Source organism: Mesoplodon bidens (genome assembly GCF_964165515.1).
Source record: "Mesoplodon bidens genome assembly, chromosome: 12".
In the NCBI taxonomy this organism is placed as follows: Eukaryota; Metazoa; Chordata; class Mammalia; order Artiodactyla; family Ziphiidae; genus Mesoplodon; species Mesoplodon bidens.
In genome coordinates this window covers 3,757,737-3,777,131 of record NC_138168.1, presented here as the reverse complement: position 1 = coordinate 3,777,131, position 19,395 = coordinate 3,757,737, and the positions used below count along the sequence as shown (strand labels likewise).

Below are 19,395 nucleotides of genomic sequence, written 5' to 3'. Positions count from 1 at the left end.
ATCTTACTGTTTTCCTTCAGAGGTGTTTGAGAGTAATTATTACTTTCCTTGGGTAGATTTACTGGAAAGACTTTTTTTTTTTCATGAAATTTGTCACTAGAGGGTGCTGGAGTTATTTAGGAAAGAAAACACCGGCTACCACGAGTAAAAAGAGCATCTTCTTCTTCTGATGTGTCTGCTATAAAAGACGACTACATTTCCCTTAATGTAAGAACAACTTTGAAAAGCCCTCCTAAGTAATCAGACATCTACTTGGTTTTACAAGATTTCCTGGGTCAAAGAAGCTCTAAACACCATGCTTTTAATGCAGTGAAGAAAAAGAAAGGAGCATTAGAGCTGGCCGACCTCTGTTCTCACAGAATGACGCCAAGGCGCAAAACCCCGGGTTTAGGCTACTTGAGATCACACCAATAACATAAAAATCTTTCACAATGCAAAGAAGAGTCTGTTTGCGTGATGAAAATATGTGAACATTAATCAGGTTTTACTTGGTTGGGTTTAGTTAGCGTGTTGTACAGTGGTTTCATTTCGAGAGAAGAAATTCACTCAAATTCCTCCTTCATGAATTGCATCCTCCTCAGACGTATCAACCAGGTGAACATTCCGATTACCCAAAGCTCATGATTTTACAAATATCAGTCCAACCACTGTATCATCCCCCTGAGGTTTGCGAGGCACGGGGAACTGATGGGAGCCTTAGGTTCAGAGTACCTCTTGTGCCTTGGTGTCTGACCTAAGAGTTTTGTGTCTTTTGCCAGCATCTATGAATCTGTGGCAGGCTGACTTGTTAGCCTGCAAGCAAGGTGAAATTTCAGACCCTTCACAGTTCTAGACAGTAGCCTAACAGAGCATCCCTACCGGCTCTGCTCTGTGCTGTTCTGTGAATCCTTCCTGAAGGCCCACAGAAGAGCCCACTTCCGTCCTTTTAGTGACTTTACAAACACCGAATTCTCTGTTTTAATTTCTTCTCTGCTTGAAATACTAGAGTGGTTTCTGTATTCTACACTGCACCCTGAATAATAAACACTTCACCACACCATATCAGACTGTCATATTTTTTCCCATAATGCTTATATTAGTACAGTAATACAAAGATTATTAGATAGATATGTAGATAGATAGATACTGGAGGTATGTTCTTTTTTTTAAAACTTTTTATTCTATATTGGAATACAGTTGATTAACAATGTTGTGTTAGTTTCAGGTGTACAAAAAAGTGATTCAGCTGTGCATATACATGTATCTATTCTTTTGCAAATTCTTTTCCCAGTTAGGTTGTTACAGAATATTGAGCAGAGTTTCCTGTGCTATACAGTAGGACCTTGTTGGTTATCCATTTTAAATATAGCACTGTGTACATGTCAATCCCAAACTCCCTAACTATCCCTCCCCCTACCCTTCCCCCCAGTAACCATAAGTTCGTTCTCTAACAGACTGTCATCTTAAATCTTCAAAATGCCATCATCAGGAATTCCCTGGCAGTCCAGTGGTTAGGATTCGGTGCTTTCACTGCTGGGGCCCAGGTTCAACCCGTGGTTGGGGAACTAAGATCCCGCAAGCCACGCAGCATGGCCCCCCCCACAAAAAAAAGCGCCATCATCTAGGTAGGTTCTCCATGGAGAAATATTTACCACTTCTCCATAATTTGGAAACAAAATTTTTATTGTCTCATTACTGTCACAGAACATAATCAAAAGTGTGAAGATTTAAAAAAAAAGAAAAAAGGTTTCTTTTCTTGTACCCGGTTGATGGGAATGTAAATTGGTGCAGCCACTGTGGAAAACAGTATGGAGGTCCCTCAAAAAATGAAAAGTAGAACTACCATATGACCCAGCAATTCCACTCCTGGGTATATATCCAGACAAAACTATAATTTGAAAAGATACTTGCACCCCTATGTTCATAGCAGCATCATTTACAATTGCCAAGATATGGAAGCAAGCTAAGTGTCCATTAACAAGTGAATGGATAAATAAGATGTGGTATATATGTACAATGAAATACTACTCAGCCATAAAAAAGAATGAAATTTTGCCATTTGCAGCAACATGGATGGACTTGGAGGACATTATGCTAAGTGAAATAAGTCAGACAGAGAAAGACAAATACTGTCTGATGTCACTTATATGTGGAATCTAAAAAATACAACAAACTAGTGAATATGACAAAGAAGAAGCAGACTCACAGATGTAGAGAACAAACTAGTGGTTACCAGTGGGGAGAGGAAAGGGGGGAGGGGCAATATAGGGGTAGGGGAGTAAAAGGTACAAACTTTTAGGTATAAAATAAGCTACAAGGACATATTGTACAGCACAGGGAATACAGCCAATATTTTATAATAGCTCTAGATGGAGTATAACCTTTGAAAATTGTGCATCACTATGCTGTACACCTGTAACATATAATATTGTACATCAACTGCACTTCTATTTAAAAAAAGCCCTCTTTTAAGAAATCAGAACACAGTCTTCCTGCTGGCTACTGAAGAACAATCTTTCCTAGTGACTCAATGTGAACTTACTACCCATCCCTTACTCTCTACTGGGAAAGATTTGATCTTCTTTGGACTTTACATCTTCTAGAGAGTGAGCTGGGATACTAAATAAATAAAACAGTAGACAACCTGCAATGAGCTGATTTGAGATTTTACAGCCGTGGCGAACGTAGAGTATTTTACAATACCTCAGCAATGGTGAGAAAAATCTTATCCGTGATATGCCTCAGTCCACACGCCACCACACCAAGAGCAACTCCAGGAAACACATAGGAATTGTTGCCTTGGCCAGGATATAGGGTCTGTCCACTTGGGAGAGTGACAGGGTCAAAAGGACTGCCACTGGCAAAAATGGCACGACCCTGCAACACAGACACACAACTGTAAAAAGAGGCAGGCTATCTTCAGACAAATGGATCATAAGAGAGTAATTCAAGTATTGACTAGTTAGAAAGAAGTCTGATTTTTCATTGACTTCCTGATAAGTGTGAGCAAGCTATCATGATGCTGGCAGTAAGTTCTGGAGTGAGTGATTATTTCTGTTCTCTATCTTCCTCTCTATCCCTAGGAGAAGCATGCAAAACACAGGAGACCCCAAGACCACCATCCTGTTGTTGGCAGTGGTCCAACCCACGGGCCCATCAACCATCTCTAGACTGCAGATTTCCACTTACAGGCTTCTGAAGACAAAAAGGTTGGTTAATGTTTGAATCTTGGAAAGGATGACATTTTAGGTTACAGTTTAGAGGTCAACAGGCTCCCAATGTAATCACTGGGACAAATTTTATATATTTCTGTATTGTAAAGAATTATCTGAAAAGTCATATAGGAAAAAAATTCATTAACACAAATGGGGTTAGCAGATAAGAATGAGATTAAATTATCAATAATTGTCTAAAACTGTCTTTATTTTTTTCTTGGTCTTAATATTTCATCATAATATTTTTGAGGAACCTCATGTATTACAGGCTTAAAGATGGCATGAACTTGGGGCCCGTCAGGTGCTGTATTCCATACTGCCAGTCAAAAGGGAGGCGTCTGTCTGATCTGGGAGGCGATGTAGATGGAAGCGTTCAGGCTTCTAAAACAGGGACAGGAAACCCTCAACAAATAAAGCACTACAATCTAAGAAATGCATTTGAAAAGTCTAAAAAAGCACTAAATCCCCAAAGCATAGTTTAAATGGTAATAGATTGGGTTATAAATTTCATCCCTCTTATACCTTGAGTCTAAATCCATATGATATTAATAATATTAACTTATTCATTTTTAACAAATGTCACACTATACCTTTTCTATAAAGGTAAAGTATAACATGATTCAACCTTTTCAGGATATAAAAAGAGGAAAATAGATGAGAAAAAAATAGAAATTCTCATCTAGGTGTATATCAGACACCTATGTCTTGCACAAAATTAGGTTTTGTTTTCAGACAAGTGTGATACCTTCAAGTCTGCTTTGTTTAGCAGATAAAGTGTTTTGTTACAAGCAAATTTCTAATGTAACTAAATTATCATTTGATATACATATTTGATATATATACCTTTGAAAATTATATTTGAGAAAGAGACCTGCAACATTCTACACACGCTTGTTTGCTGCCCGCCTCTCCTCCACCCCGGCCAATCACTCTAGCATCATCCTATTTTACGGAGGAATGGTATTAAATAAACGACAGACAGCTAAATATCCTCATATATATAGACTGTTAATATGGAGAAGGAAACCTCTCCATATCATTTTTGGTATAATTACAGTTTTTCAGAATTCAACAGTCTTTTTGTATTTTTAACCTTTCCTAATGACTTTTCACCTGTGCCTGAAGCAGCAGAGACTCACATCCAGCAACAGATAGCCCCTTTCTTGTTCTGTAATTCTTCGGCTGAACCAATGTTTTCAGCTTCAAAATGACTTTTAATTTTATATATAGCAACATAAGAGCATTAGGCAAAATCATAAGAAAGAGTTTAGGCCATTTATATCAGACACATTTGAACTTGAAAACACAACCATAGAAATTTGGCTAATTTTGTTTACATCTATTATAGGTGAATCTATGAAATTTTGAGGTCTTTTGAAATATGCCAAAACAAAATATTTACTTAAACACTTATTTATTATGTGCCTACTATGTGTAATACACTATGCTAAAACTTTGTTATTGGGTTTTTTTCTTCTGCTTTAAGGATTTAAGGACTGAGTTACATGAGGCAAATTGCCCAATCTAGAGATGGGATAAAAACTTAAATTATTGAGGGCACTGATGCCGTCCCAAATAACAGAAATAAACAATGGAGTAGCTCCTTTGCAAAATTTCATCATTTCTAGTAAGAAGCATTTAAGGATACAGTATTAAAGAAGTAGAGCCATCCAGTTTCATTTATGCAGTTTTATTTATGCATTGAGTTAGATTTATGCAGAGTGATGTAACTCTGTCTATCTTTTCCAGTTCATTTTAGATTTCTTTCCAAAATAAAAGTGTTAGATATATGTGACTCAACTTCTGTTTTGTTGTAATGACATTTTCAAGTCTTTTAAGGAAAAAAAGGGCTCTTATCAACATATTGGTCAAATATATATTAATACAAGCACAGTATAAAATAAGTCACTTTTTTGGAAACAGTGAAGTATTGAAGCTTTGAGGACTCCTATCCCAACCAGGCTGGATGTCAAAATAATTGCCCAAATGCTCCACCCATGCCATCAAAATCCAAACCCAGGAGGAGTTAGCAAAGCAGAAACAAGACTGTGGTTTTATACTGTGTGCTTCAATGTTTGGGAATAGCTAGTTAGAAGCTATTTTAATCAGTATCTAGGATCAAGCTTTTTCCTTTTTAACTTTTATGTTTAAATCTTAGATACTTCCAAAGCACTTAAGGAAAATTATCAATAAAACATTACAAAGTTTGTTTTGTTTTATTGAAGAACAGGATTTATACAAGATTCTAAAAAAGGATATGGTTCTTATCCTTCATGACCTGTTCATTGTTCTTTCAGTCTTGGTTATAAAATTTTTAAAGGTTAACCGGTAAGCACCTTAGATACCCTGGGCTCCCTTATAAAGCATCACAATTTGACTATTAAAATATCAGTTCCATTTTTGCTTTACCTTGGTCAGTTTATAGCACTGCTCTGCAGTACATTCTGCTTTGCTAGTTGGATTACTCAAAGCAAAAATAATAGGCCGTTCATTGAAGGTTGCCATGTCTTTGAGAATTTGCTCTGAGAATGCACCTCTAATTGCAGCAACTCCTAACGTAGAAATAAGAAACCAGTGAATAGGACTATCATTGGTTAATTAATCCAGTGCCCCCAAAACAATGAGACATGTCAGGTCATTTTGTAATACCCCTAAACAAAATATAGAATATTTGTATTAAAGTGACAAAAAAGAGATGTTCGTTAATGCCAACAACCTTTAAGGTTACAAATCTAAAAGTATCGATGAAAAAAATCACAGCTTTAACATTTGACTCATTAATTTATTTAGTGACCAATCACTAGGAATTCTGATTACAGGCAATTTTATCAGGAAATAAATGTGTCTAATATATACTATCTCTCTGTAAACAATTCTGGAAGTATATTTCAGTCTCTCAGGCTATAAAGCAATCATATTTTATAATCCAGTGCTAACACTTAAGACAATCATCCGATTCAATGATAAAACTGAAGTATGACTCACTGAAAAAAATTGAACAGAAGAATAAAGCTATTAGCGTAATGAAAATGGAAAAAGTAAGATTCCTGATGGAACGTATTTTGTAAAAAACAACAATAAATGCTTACTAGTGCCCATTAACTCCTGTCGTGGAGTAAGTATTTGTTTTTATTATGGTTCGCATTATTATTCTCAATATTGTCATCTGTTTCACAGGAGCTTCTAGAAATGGAGTATAATACCAAGTAAGGGTTGACATTATATACACACAAAATAAAGGATATAAAGTTTCAAAACTGTCTTTGAGTTTTTTTCAACCACAACAAATGTATCCATAGCAAACATCTTACTGTGCACATTTACTATGTGCCTACTATGTGTAATAAATACACTATGCTAAAATTTTGTTATTGGGTTTTTTTTTTTCTGCTTTAAGGATTTAAGGACTGAGTTACATGAGGCAAATTGCCCAAGCTAGAGATGGGATAAAAACTTAAATTATTGAGGACACTGATGCCGTCCCAAATAAGAGAAATAAACAATGGAGTAGCTCCTTTGCAAAATTTCAGTGTAAAACACACTGAGTTATATAAAGACATGAAATACGGTCCCTGTTTTCAAGGAGGGTCTAGTTCAGTCTTTCTCAACCTTGGCCCCATTAACGTTTTGGGTTGGACAATTCCTTACTGGGGCGGGGTGGGGGGCTTCACTGGGCATTGGAGGCTGTGGAGCAGCATCCTTGGTCTCTACCCACTAATGTCAGTAGCTCTGACCACCCCTTCTCTCTCCAGCTGTGACTACCAAAGAATGTCTTCAGATGTTGCCAAGTGTTTCCTTTTGGGGCCAAACCACCTCCCTTTTAGAACCACTGTCTATTTGGAATAATCAAGCCTGGCAAAGTGCTGGATATGCCAGGTATTGGCAGGTTGACAGAGTGAGCAGAGGGAACCACACACTTCAGCTGGGATCATCAGTAAGATTAAGAAGACGGCACTTACTTGCATTTACAAATCTAGGCGTCTAGGGGGTACTGTTGCTTCAGGGAACGCGTAATTTTGTTTGTGAACGCCAAAGGTTAGAATTTCAAAAAGCTAAATTACGTCTCAAAATTCAGCGGTAGGAAAACAAATCAGGCCCACGTGGGGTTGAGGTAGGGTTTATGGCAGGGAGGAAGAAGCCAAAGCTCACCGATGAGGGTGGTTGGTTTTATATCTCGAACAATGGCTTCTAGGTTCTTCATTTCTTCATGTTCATGGGCAAATTCCTCTTTCTCTTGTGTTAAGGCAGCACGTCCCTAAGTACAGCAAATAAAAAGGAATGATAAATCTGCCAAACATGTGAGAGTCAAAGAAATTTCAGAATATTACGCATATTACCCATATTTATGCTTAACATTTTTATGTATTATGTCTTCCAGCTGTTCTTAAAGTCTCCTTTCCAATTACCGGAGTATTATTTCATTCACTCTTGCAACAAAGATTTATGTCTCAGACAATGTGCTAGGCAATGGGGATATAACAGTGAACAAAATAAAGTTTTTCCCTTGTTTAATTATTATTTAATATTTAAAATCCTAAGTCTACAGACATTTATGAGAAACTGGCATTAACAAAGAGCAATGAAAAACATCATTTAAATAAAGATACTGTTTACTAGACATGATTTGTATGGATAAAGCAGTGTCTTAGAGTGTGCAGAGTTGCCTTTAGCGGCTGCACAAATAACTTATGGACTACTCACTAAGAATGGAACTTGATGCCATATTTATATCATACTTTGATGTTCCACATAATTACTAGCTTTATATGTTTTTATTTTGTAATGTTTTGATTATAATTGTACCATGTATTATTATCTAGGAAACATCTAATTTAATATCCTAGCTACAAAAAGGAACGTAGGATGGGGGTGAGGAGTGTTAGCTGAAAATCTGGTCCTTCCTTTTTTTTTTCTTCTGCTCTTTCAGTATTGTATCTTTCCACATAATTAGTAGATCTGAAGATGAAATTCTCATCCACACTTCTACGACCAGGAATAAAAATCTGCTAAAATTAGAATTCTCCTCATTCATCTATTATTCAGTCTCATTACTTCACTGAAGCTTTCATCAAAGAATGAGTGATACAATAGCTTTTTGTTCCCAGGAAGTAATAGCTAAATTAAGTGCACTACTTATTAAACTTGACTTTTAAATTATAAAAATAATAACAATATTCTACCTATAAATTTTTAAGATTTTGACTACATAATAAATCACTACCTAACTTTATATGGTCCTTTATAGCTTATAAGTTGTTTTCACATATTTCATTTGATCCCCTCAACAATTTGAAAAGTAGGGCAAATACAATTAGGTTTTTGCATGAGGAAACAGAGGCTCTGAGATATCAAGCAACTTGCCCAAGACAGGTGCTAGAAATCAGTCTTTCCAATAATACAGTACAGCCCTGGAGAAAACACTTTACAAATGGTATATGTCAACTTGTATGCAAATTGTTAATCCTGAAGATGGTACAATATTCTAGCTTTAAAAGGTTATTATCAGCCTAAATGGGAAAAGAATCTGAAAAAGTATAGGTATATGCATATGTGTAACTGAATCACTCTGCTATACACCTGACATTGACACAACATTGTAAATCAACTATACTCCAATATAAAGCAAAAATTTTTATAAAAAGGTTATCCTTTTATTTTTGTTTTTAAAAGTAATACATGTGAATTATAGGTAACTTGAAACATATGAACCTCTTTGCACTCGTTTCATCTATAAAATAAGGATAATTAGAATTTCTACCTCATCAGCTTTTTAGCAAATTAAATAATACATCTAAAGCACTTAGGACTGTGCCCAGTTTTTAACAAGAACTCAAAGTTAGTTGTTATAATTAAAATTTTTGTGAAGAAGAAAAACCATAGTTCTAGCACTTATAATTCTAGTAACTTTTTTTGTTGTCTGCTGTAAAGTGCTATTTCTGTATCACTGTTTTCTGTCATGAGCATGACTTAAGAGCTAACAACATCTTAATAACAGAATTCACCATTACTGACTCCTGGGTTCTAAAAAGTTTTATCTTACCTTTTCTTCCCTGCACATCAAAATATACTACATCTGAGAAACTGAAAAAATCATCTTATTTAACACTAACTGGAAAAGATATATGTAGCCTCATGTTCACTGCCTCATTATTTACAATAGCCAAGAAGTGGAAGCAACCTAAAGTGTCCATCAATGGATGAATGGACAAAGAAAATACACATGCACACACATAGGAATATTATTCATCCACAAAAAAAGGAAATCTTGGGCTTCCCTGGTGGCACAGTGGTAGAGAGTCTGCCTGCCGATGCAGGGGACACGGGTTCATGCCCCAGTCCAGGAAGATCCCGGGAAGATCCCACATGCCGCGGAGCGGCTGGGCCCGTGAGCCATGGCCGCTGAGGCTGCGCGTCCGGAGCCTATGCTCCGCAACGGGAGAGGCCACAACAGTGAGAGGCCCGCGTACCGCAAAAACAAACAAACAAAAAAAAAGGAAATCTTGCCATTTGTGACAACATGGATAGACCTTGAGGGCATTATGCTAAGTGAAGTAAATCGAAGAAAGACAAATACTATATGATCTCACTTATACGTGGAACGTGAAAAAACAAAAAGCAAACAAACAAACAACAAACTCATAGATACAGAGAACAGACTGGTGGTTGCCAGAGGCTGGGGAGGCAAAAATGGGTGAAGGGGGTCAAAAGGTACAAACTTCCAGCTATAAGATAAATAGGTCCTGCGGGTGTAATGTACAGCATGCTGACAATAGTTAATAATACTGTATATTGAAAGTCACTAAGAGAGTAGATATTAAAAGTTCTCATCACAAGCAAAAAACATTTGTAACTATGTGTGATGATGGATGTGAACTAGAGTTATTGTGGTAATCATTTCACAATATATACTAATGTTGAATAATTATGTTGTACACCTGAACTAATATAACATTGTATGTCAATTATATCTCAATTTTTAAAAACCTTATTTAATTCATTCCAAATCAAATTTGGTTTCCTGTTTCATATTCACTTCAGGAGAGAGCATTCTAGGCTCTAGTAACATTAACTCAAATATTGTTAGTGTATATTCTTGTTCATCATGTTTATTAAAGAAAAAATCAGTCAAGAGAACCATATAAATTCAGTTGCTATATTTTCATCAGGAAGCATCAAATCATTCCATAAAACCTATTATCATAGCCTTCTTACAACTTGTCATAGGTCTAACACAAATAGTTGATGTAAACCTAGACTGATTTTGTGAGTAACCACTAAATATTCTCAAGCCATTCTTTTGTATTTATAAGATTTTTTAATTGTCTTTTAATAATATAAAAATTATTACAATACTGAAATCTTTACAATTTGCACTAAATGGGGGGGTGAGGCTACCTGGTGCCCCCATCCTCTACTCTCTTAGCTTCACAGCTGGGAAATTTATTTCAATTACATATCTCAATCACAGAGACTAATTAAGCATCATCCTAGCATGTAAAAAGTAGCTAGGCTTATTGATAATTATTCACAAATAAGAAAACAGAGGTATCTGCATGCCACAAGAACCCTCCCCTAAAAGTTTTGATAATTCAGACTTTGATTTAGGCCCCAGTTCCTCATCATCTCTTTCCTGTGTCACTGATTTTGCCATGATACTTTACAGTTTCTTTTACAAAAGGCAGAGTATACTTTCCTACCCCTTGCCTTTGGATTTGAACATAAGGCTTGCTCTGGTCCATAAAATGTGGGCTGAAATGACAGTGTGCCAGCTCCAAGCTTAGGCCTTAACAGTAACTGCTGTTTCTGCTTGCTCTCTTGTACCATCACCACTACTCTGGAAGTACAAGCCAGCCTGCTGGTCCACGGACGATAAGCCTTGTGAAGCAGACCTGGACCCAACCTGTATCTCAGAGCCACCCAGTAGCATCATCACAGCCACCCACTCTGACCCACAGGTGTGTGAGAAAATAAATAATTATTGTTCGTATGTCACTGAGATTTTGTGGCTTTTGATAACACAGGAATAGGTAACTGATACAGGGGATGATTTTAATTTGTTTTTCTTTTTTTCATTATTTTCTTTTTTTATTTAAGTATAGTTGAATTACAATGCTGTGTTAGTTTCAGGTGTACAGCAAAGTGATTCAGTTATATATTCTTTTTCAGATTCTTTTCCCTTAAAGGCTATTACAAAATATTGAGTATAGTTCCCTGTGCTATACAGTAGGTCCTTGTTGGTTATCTATTTCGGGATGATTTTAATTTTGATTACATATTCCACCGTTTCTTTTTACCCAATGTTATTCCTATCTGTTGCTTTGAAAATAAGAGGTTCCTCAGTGAAGTAAGTCAGACAGAGAAAGACAAATATCATGTGATATTGCTCATATGCGGAATCTAAAAAAAAAAAAAATGACACAAACGAACTTATTTACAAAACAGAAACAGACTTAGAGAACGAACTTATGGTTACCAGAGGGGAAGTGTGGGAGGAGGGGATAGTTAGGGAGTTTGGGATTGACATGTACACACTGCTATATTTAAAATAGATTACCAACAAGGACCTACTGTATAGCACGGGAAACTCTGTTCAATACTCTGTAATAACCTAAACGGGAAAAGAATTTGAAAAAACAGAAAGTGTAGGTATAACGATCACTTTGCTGCACACCTGAAACGAACACAACATTGTTAATCAACTATACTCCAATAAAAAATAAAAATAAAAAAAAGAAAATAAAAAAGAGGTTCCTTTCCCCAAAATGATTTGATGAGAACACTTTTGCAATCCACCTGCTACCTCAATGCCCTTATTACTGCTTAGTTATTTGGCAAAAAATAATCCTGCATTATTAGAAAAAAGAGAAATTCTGGTCATGGATGGGAATAAGAATCTGGAACGATTTGACAGTTACAGTATTTATCTAAATTGTTTCTGAACTCTCTCTGGAAGTAGAATAAACTAAAATTCATGACTATTTTCATTCTCACAATGAGGCAATTTCTAGGACACGTACTAAATAAAGGTGCAGCTTGGGGAGATATATTTCCTGGGAATAATCAGCTTTAGCTTCCAGAATTCTAAGCTAACATAGTTTTGGCTTGTTACTCTTTCCCAGAAACACATATATTCAAATGCAGGTATAAAGGCAAGTAACTACACTAAAATCTCACTAAGCTCCTACATGGCAAATACTGCAGAAATGCAACTTGCTCCTAGCACTACTTCCAGTACAATGGAGCCTAAACGGCTAAATTATAGGCCTCAGACTCCCTTGCAGCTAGGGTTTCTGCTTTAAACATAGCACTCACCAAGCTAATGTGCCTTCACAGGACCCTGAAGGAGAAATGCACATCATGATGTGGTGGTAGCCATATGGCTCCTCTGGAAGCTCGCGGTGGTGGTGTTTGTTTCCAGGCAGCTGTGTTGCCAGTCTCTAGTTTCTAGTCCACCGCCAACAGGTGGGTGGCTAAGGAACAGTGGGTGGCAGCTACCATATCTGGCAACTTTCTTGTTTGTGGCCAAGACCCTGATTCTCAAATGGGCAGGAACAGCAGCTTCCTTGTTAATGCAGATACGTGTTACAGGAACTATTCCTCAAACTTCAGCCTGGTGCTTATTTCTTCAAAGGTTTAGAGATTTGCTTTTCAGGGTATCTAATGCTAGAACCTCTGCTAGGTTCTCTAACAAAGAAAAACTATCTCAGGATAACTATTCACCTCCTCCAAACCAACTACAGCCATCTCAGTGCAATGTAATGTAATCTTGAGAGCTGCTGATAAAATGCGTATCTCTTAGAGAAGACTGAATGAATCACTGGGTTTTGCCTCTTGGTCTTTTGGTTTCCACCTGACAAAGTTTAAGTATTATGCAAATACATTCCATCAAAGGAATAACCAGTGCTGAATATGGTCAAGGAGTTACCATATGTCCTAGATCTTTCTTTCAATGTTATATTAATGCATTCTAGTATCAAGTTTTCTTCTTTAGTAACAGTAAAATATTATAATTAATATTTATCTGTGGTTTCCTTTGAAATAGAAAGCAGAAACCCCACTGAAAGGGGTGTGAGCAAAAGGGACATTTATAAGATTTTCAGGGTTATTAACAGAGTAAGAATAGGAAGTACTAAAAATAGTTTAAGAGGAAATATACCACGGATTTGTTTATTTTAGAAAATGTTTGGGCTCACAAAACAATAGATTCCACACAATCCATGGTAAAGCACTGTGGCCCACAGTAAGAAACAGAAGAATTAATAGCTCACAGTGAAGGCTCGCTGAAAGCATCTGGGTGTTCCCAGTCGGAGGAAACAACTCATTCTTGACCATTTAGCTACTGACAAACAACACGCGAATGAAAATATATCTAAACTGCTTCTGCTATACAGTTTTAAATAAACTTGCATATGATCTCCATAAAAATGGAAATCTAAGGCTTCCCTCATGGGGCAGTGGTTAAGAATCTGCCTGCCAATGCAGGGGACACGGGTTTGAGCCCTGGTCTGGGAAGATCCCACGTGTGGCGGAGCAACTAAGCCCATGTGCTACAACACTGAGGCTGCGCTCTAGAGCCTGTGAGCCACAACTACTGAGCCCATGTGCCACAACTACTGAAGCCCGTGCACCTAGAGCCCGTGCTCCGCAATAAGAGAGGCATGGACATATATACACTACCAAATGTAAGGTAGATAGCTAGTGGGAAGCAGCCGCATAGCACAGGGAGATTAGCTCCGGTGCTTTGTGACCGCCTGGAGGGGTGGGATAGGGAGGGTGGGAGGGAGGGAGACGCAAGAGGGAAGAGATATGGGAACAGATGTATATGTATAACTGATTCACTTTGTTATAAAGCAGAAACTAATACACTATTGTGAAGCAATTATACTCCAATAAAGTTGTAAAAAATAATAATAATAATAAAATAAATAAGAGAAGTCACCGCAGTGAGATGCCCGAGCACCACAACAAAGAGCAGCAGCCCCTGCTCGCTGCAACTAGAGAAAGCCTGCGTGCAGCAACGAAGACCCAGCGCAGCCAAAAATAAATATATTAAATAAATAAAACTAGCATGAGAGTAAAAGTCTTAGAAAAGTTTTACTAGCAGCTGAAATAACCAAATTCAACCTTGCATAATATGAATTGAACAGCTGCTACAAGTAGCATGTAAATGAGAGAAGAGGGTCTAGTCTGTTTATACTGAATGTGGACCTACAAATCCATAATGTGAAATGAATTTAAAAGATGTTGAATAATCTGAAGGTGGGAGAGACATAATCCTCACTTTCTTAGTTCAATAATTCAAAATATTTTCCTGAGCTTACTGTCCCAGATTATCCCAAACAGGAAATTAAACATTTAAAAATGTATTTTACAATGTTGTCCTCACAGCTGCCGATTGTGGTCAAGATAAATTGATATAAATTGTGATAAATTTTGTTGGCTTAGGGACATGAATAAATAACTAGTAGCAGAATACATTCCAATAGTGAACAGCAAATACATTTATGTTACTTCTGAAAACCTTTAATGATATACAAAAAATTAAAGAAAAGCTCCCCAATTAGACACAATAAATGCCATCTACAAATGCTGGGGATTGAACGTGGGACTCAGGATCAGTATGGAGAAGTCCTTAGGCCCTTCCATTCACTCATGACCTTGGGCAAGTCCTTTGATACTTCTACAGATGTTGGCTTCTCCATCTAGAAAACGGTTTGGCTTGGTGATGAAGACAGTGTAATAAAAATGAACCTGATTTGGACTTTCCAAAGCCAACTGAGTGCCAGACTCACCTAAGGAAAAATAGATTCCTGAGCCCTGCTGCCAGATATTTTAATTCAAATCCAGGATGAGGCCCTGGAATCTGTATTTTTTAAAAGCTTCTCAGATGATTCAAGTGATTAGCCAGTTTTTAGAACCACTGCACTAAAGGATTTATCAGATCTCTACCAGAAGCATTTTTAAAAGGCATGTGATCTGTTTTCAAAAAAGTATAAAATGATGAGTTCTAAAGAAGGAAAGCTACAGAATAATGCAAAAGCACAGGTTTCTAGTAGTGCTCTTTTGGCTGGCAACCTGAGATGTAATGAAAAGTATTTAATGTGTTTAAACCACCTAAGTTTCCTGGAATGAGCAGCAAATCATCAAGAAGGTAGATAAATATTCTATGAAAAGATGTATGCTTTTATCATGAACATCTTACTTTATTAATCATAGTAACAGCACTGGCGGCTCCTAGCCACTAAAGCCAGAACTTGGCCAGAAGACATCCATCTAGCAAGAAACATAAATTACCTATAGCCTCAGCCCCAAAGGCTTAATTATTGGTGGTGACTTAGGAACACAGGGAGAATAAGTACTGAAAGGTGGCCAGAAATCATGCAAACTAGCATCACTCAAGGGCGCTACTTGCCAGAAACAGAAGAATCAAAAGACAAAAATAAAGGTCTCCCAAGTATTTTCTATACCATTTTCAAAGTTGATGTGATGATCTGGTTTAGATTAAAAACTATTGGAGGGCTTCCCTGGTGGCGCAGTGGTTGAGAGTCTGCCTGCCGATGCAGAGGACACGGGTTCGTGCCCCGGTCTGGGAGGATCCCACATGCCGCGGAGTGGCTGGGCCCGTGAGCCATGGCCGCTGAGCTGCGCGTCCGGAGCCTGTGCTCCGCAACGGGAGAGGCCACAACAGTGAGAGGCCCGCGTACCGCAAAAAAAAAAAAAAAAAAAAAACTATTGGAATGTGCCATTCTCTAGATCTGTAATATTCAGGCAAATGTCTTTTACCTTTGGACTTCTATTTTCTGTGCCAATGGCTCAATTTTCTCCTCTTTTCAAAATCCAATTTGGAATCTACCTCCTTTACACCCATCACTTCAGCTGAATGTGGATATAGATTCCTTATCAGTTCAGTCTCCCTATTCAGGATCCCTTGCTGAAACTGTGCCTTCATTTGGCAACGTGCACATGGGCACTTTTTATCTCAGAAACCCCAAATTCTATGGTGTTTCTTTTTTTAAGAGTCTCTAATTACACCAAATGTACTACAAATAGCTGGGAGTTTCTTCTGAATATTACTATTTCTTTGGTTTTCCCCCTGCCACCCCTTGTTTTGTGCTGATTCTTAGTACAGAAGATACAACCGTACTGAACTACTACCTTTCTCAAAAGCAACATTTGCTCTGCTGGGGGTGGGGAGGAAGGTGGTAAAGACTGTCAGGATTTTGAGTTAGCATTTCATGACCCAGGAGAGGTATAAAAAATTAATTGTGCACTGCCACTGATAACTGTGCATTCCTCCCTACACACAGGTACTAGAAGAACTCTGGAATCCAGGCCTGCTCGGACAACCTGCCCCATTTTGCTGGCCTGTTTTTGTTGTCATGGCGATAGTTTATCAGGGTTGAATCTGGCCCCTCTTTATCTGAAGACAGAACCTGTCAGTCAGCAACGTTTCACTCGCAGCGCGAGTGTGTGTGCTCGCCGGAGAGCTCAGAGCTCAGTTTCATCATCTCAAGGACAGATTAAAAGAAGATGAACGATGTGACAAAAGTGTTTTCCACATTAGAGCATAACAAAGGGGTGCAGAGTGGTCATAACTGAAGATAACAGGTGGTTAACTCCATCAGTATTTAATTTTGTATTTGCTAAAAATCAATGTCCATAATTTTCTGACTGTCGAAACGACTCGTGTATATAATCTTCTGCCTCTGTGCTTTTTAGTACCTACATATATAGTGATCGTGCTCGATAAGAAATGGAAAAGAGGGAGGAAAAAAAGCAAGCCAGATACTTTTCACCAAGCTTCAAAGTTTCTTAGGAATCAGAATTTTTTTTTTAAACCACAGTGTATGCAACGTATTAACCATCAGTCAAGGTGGTGACGGTATCACTGGCTAAACTTCTGATAATGTCACAGGGGAGAGGAAAGCTGCTTCCATACAGCACGGAGCTTCAAGCCCTAGACCTAAAGATTAAACTCTCAGGAAGGGAGCAACTACCCTTAAAATACATAAAATACTTTTATTTACGATCTCTTTCTTACAGGAACCACACATTTAACTATAACTATAAAGCAAAAAACTTTTTAAATAATTGAAAACAGAACTGTGCAAAACAGAAATAAAATAAAATACTATAGTCCTATTCTGTGTTAGATGAAGTTTATCCTTCATGATATCTATTAATACCCCATGTTTTATTTTGGAGTTTCCTGCATTAGCATTCACTTGGTTTATTACTGAAAGCCAAGATATATTTATTTAAGAAAAAGATTAAGTCTGGATAGGTTTGTTTTGTGGCTTCTTGTCCTCCCTAAAAATGCTCCAAATCATCATTGTGAAATGCAAATACTAGTCACGCTGGGAGTGCTCCTTTTTTATCCTTTCTTTACTGTATTTATTCTCCCTCTAATTTTTAGTTTGGAAGGATTGCTTTTAAACCAAGTATTATTTTGTTTATATTAAAATGTACTAATCTTAGTGGGCTAAATAGTATGTCAACTGTTTCTTGCTGTAAGACACTAAACTAAGATATTTGAGTATTATCAGTGACCAAATAATCCATTTCAATCAACCTTACTGATACTGATGAATTATTTAAAATATTGATAATTATAGTGCATATGGATATAAGGTAAATGATAGAAAATACTATAAATGTGGAGTTGAAAACGAAAACTGAAAACAGACAACACATTAGAATAATAATTATCTAGTCAGATGATTACGTAACTCCATAAATGTGCTAACCTCACAGTGTTACTTTATAGTTTTGGTTTTATGGGTTTAAAGACTGAAGGAGTTTGACTAATAAAAAATTTTATTTAGAACTTTAAGGTATTTTTTACATATTATAAACAACTGCATGTAAGTTAATGAAATTAATAAAATGATTATTATTGGTTTTCAAGAGAGGTTGTAAAAAATACTAAGAATAAAGGATAACAAGCACCAAAAAATCATGCAAAACTGAAAGCAAGATTATACCAATTTAGTAGTTACTCTAAGATTTATTAGTTCTGCCATAAAAATCAACATTATAATTTTGATGGCTTAAAAACATGAAAGAAAAAGTGGTGAACTGAAGTTTCATGTTTCTCTTACATTAAATAGCACAAAAACTATTAAATATATAAGAATCTTTTAAAACATAACTTTATTTATATTGGCAAGCAGAATATATGCAGCTCTTTATTTTGGCAAGTAAAAGACATGAAGTAAGAGTGACTGATTAGGTCTAGGCAACAATTTCACAGTTATTCCAAATACTAGTCATGCTGTAATACATGTCATTCCAAGTACTGCAATCCATAGAATTTGGAGTCTCAGTTCAGTTAATCTAGTTAAAAGTACTTGAGATGCTAAAATCTATGTATTTTTTTGAAGATTTCCCATTGAAATGTCATGAGAAATCATGAAAGAAAACCACAATCGTGGGCTTTCACCTTTTCTGATCCTTGCATGTATCACATCCCTAAGTACAGCACAGTTTGTACGGCTTTTTCCATGGCTCCCACTATATACATAGGATGATCCTCAAATCTCCACCTCTGGGAGCTCAGATCCTTTTCCTGAGCATCAGTCTAGTCTCTCCAACTGCCAAAGGGACACCTCTATCTGAGGTCTCCACGGGCACCTTAAACTTGCTATGTCCGAAACTGATCTCATTATCTTTCCCTTAAACTGGCCTATTCTTTTTTTTTTTTTTTTTTAACATTAATGGCCACATCACTTACCTAGACACCCCAGGAGTCCTGCTAGATTCCTTCCTCTGCTCTACTTCTCCTTCCGTATTTAATCGGTGACTAAGTACGCCAATCCTATATCCTAAATATCTACTGAATCAAACATCTTTCACGGACCCTTTTAGTCACTGCTTTATTTCAGGCCTTAATTAACTTTGACCTGTATTACTGCAACAGCTTTGTAACTAGTTTCTTAGCTTCACCTCATTTCAGTCCATCTCCACAAGGCCATCAGAGTGATAAGAGGCTGAAAACTGCTCACGTTCAGGATTTAGAAGAGCCTTCATCACCTGTCATCACTCGATTCCTTTCAATCCTAATCCCTAAATGTCTCTTCTCGCAAAATATTTTCTTTTGCAAATGCTGTTCTTCTGCCCGGAAGGCACTCATTCATTAATTCATTTATTAACAACATGTTTATTGTCAATTACTAGACACTAGTAGGGCTTTGAAGATAGA

The 19,395-nt window shown here is 37.0% G+C and overlaps 1 protein-coding gene across 1 annotated transcript in view; it reads right to left on the bottom strand.

The window, feature by feature from the left end:
* Positions 1–19,395, bottom strand: part of ME1 (malic enzyme 1) — a 192,364-nt gene that overhangs the window by 8,460 nt on the left and 164,509 nt on the right. The window contains exons 10-12 of the mRNA XM_081251442.1: positions 7,344–7,449; positions 5,604–5,746; positions 2,683–2,856 (exon numbers count right to left, since the gene is read on the bottom strand). Of these exons, the coding sequence (XP_081107568.1) occupies positions 2,683–2,856; positions 5,604–5,746; positions 7,344–7,449 (423 nt within the window). The remainder of the gene's footprint in view (positions 1–2,682; positions 2,857–5,603; positions 5,747–7,343; positions 7,450–19,395) is intronic.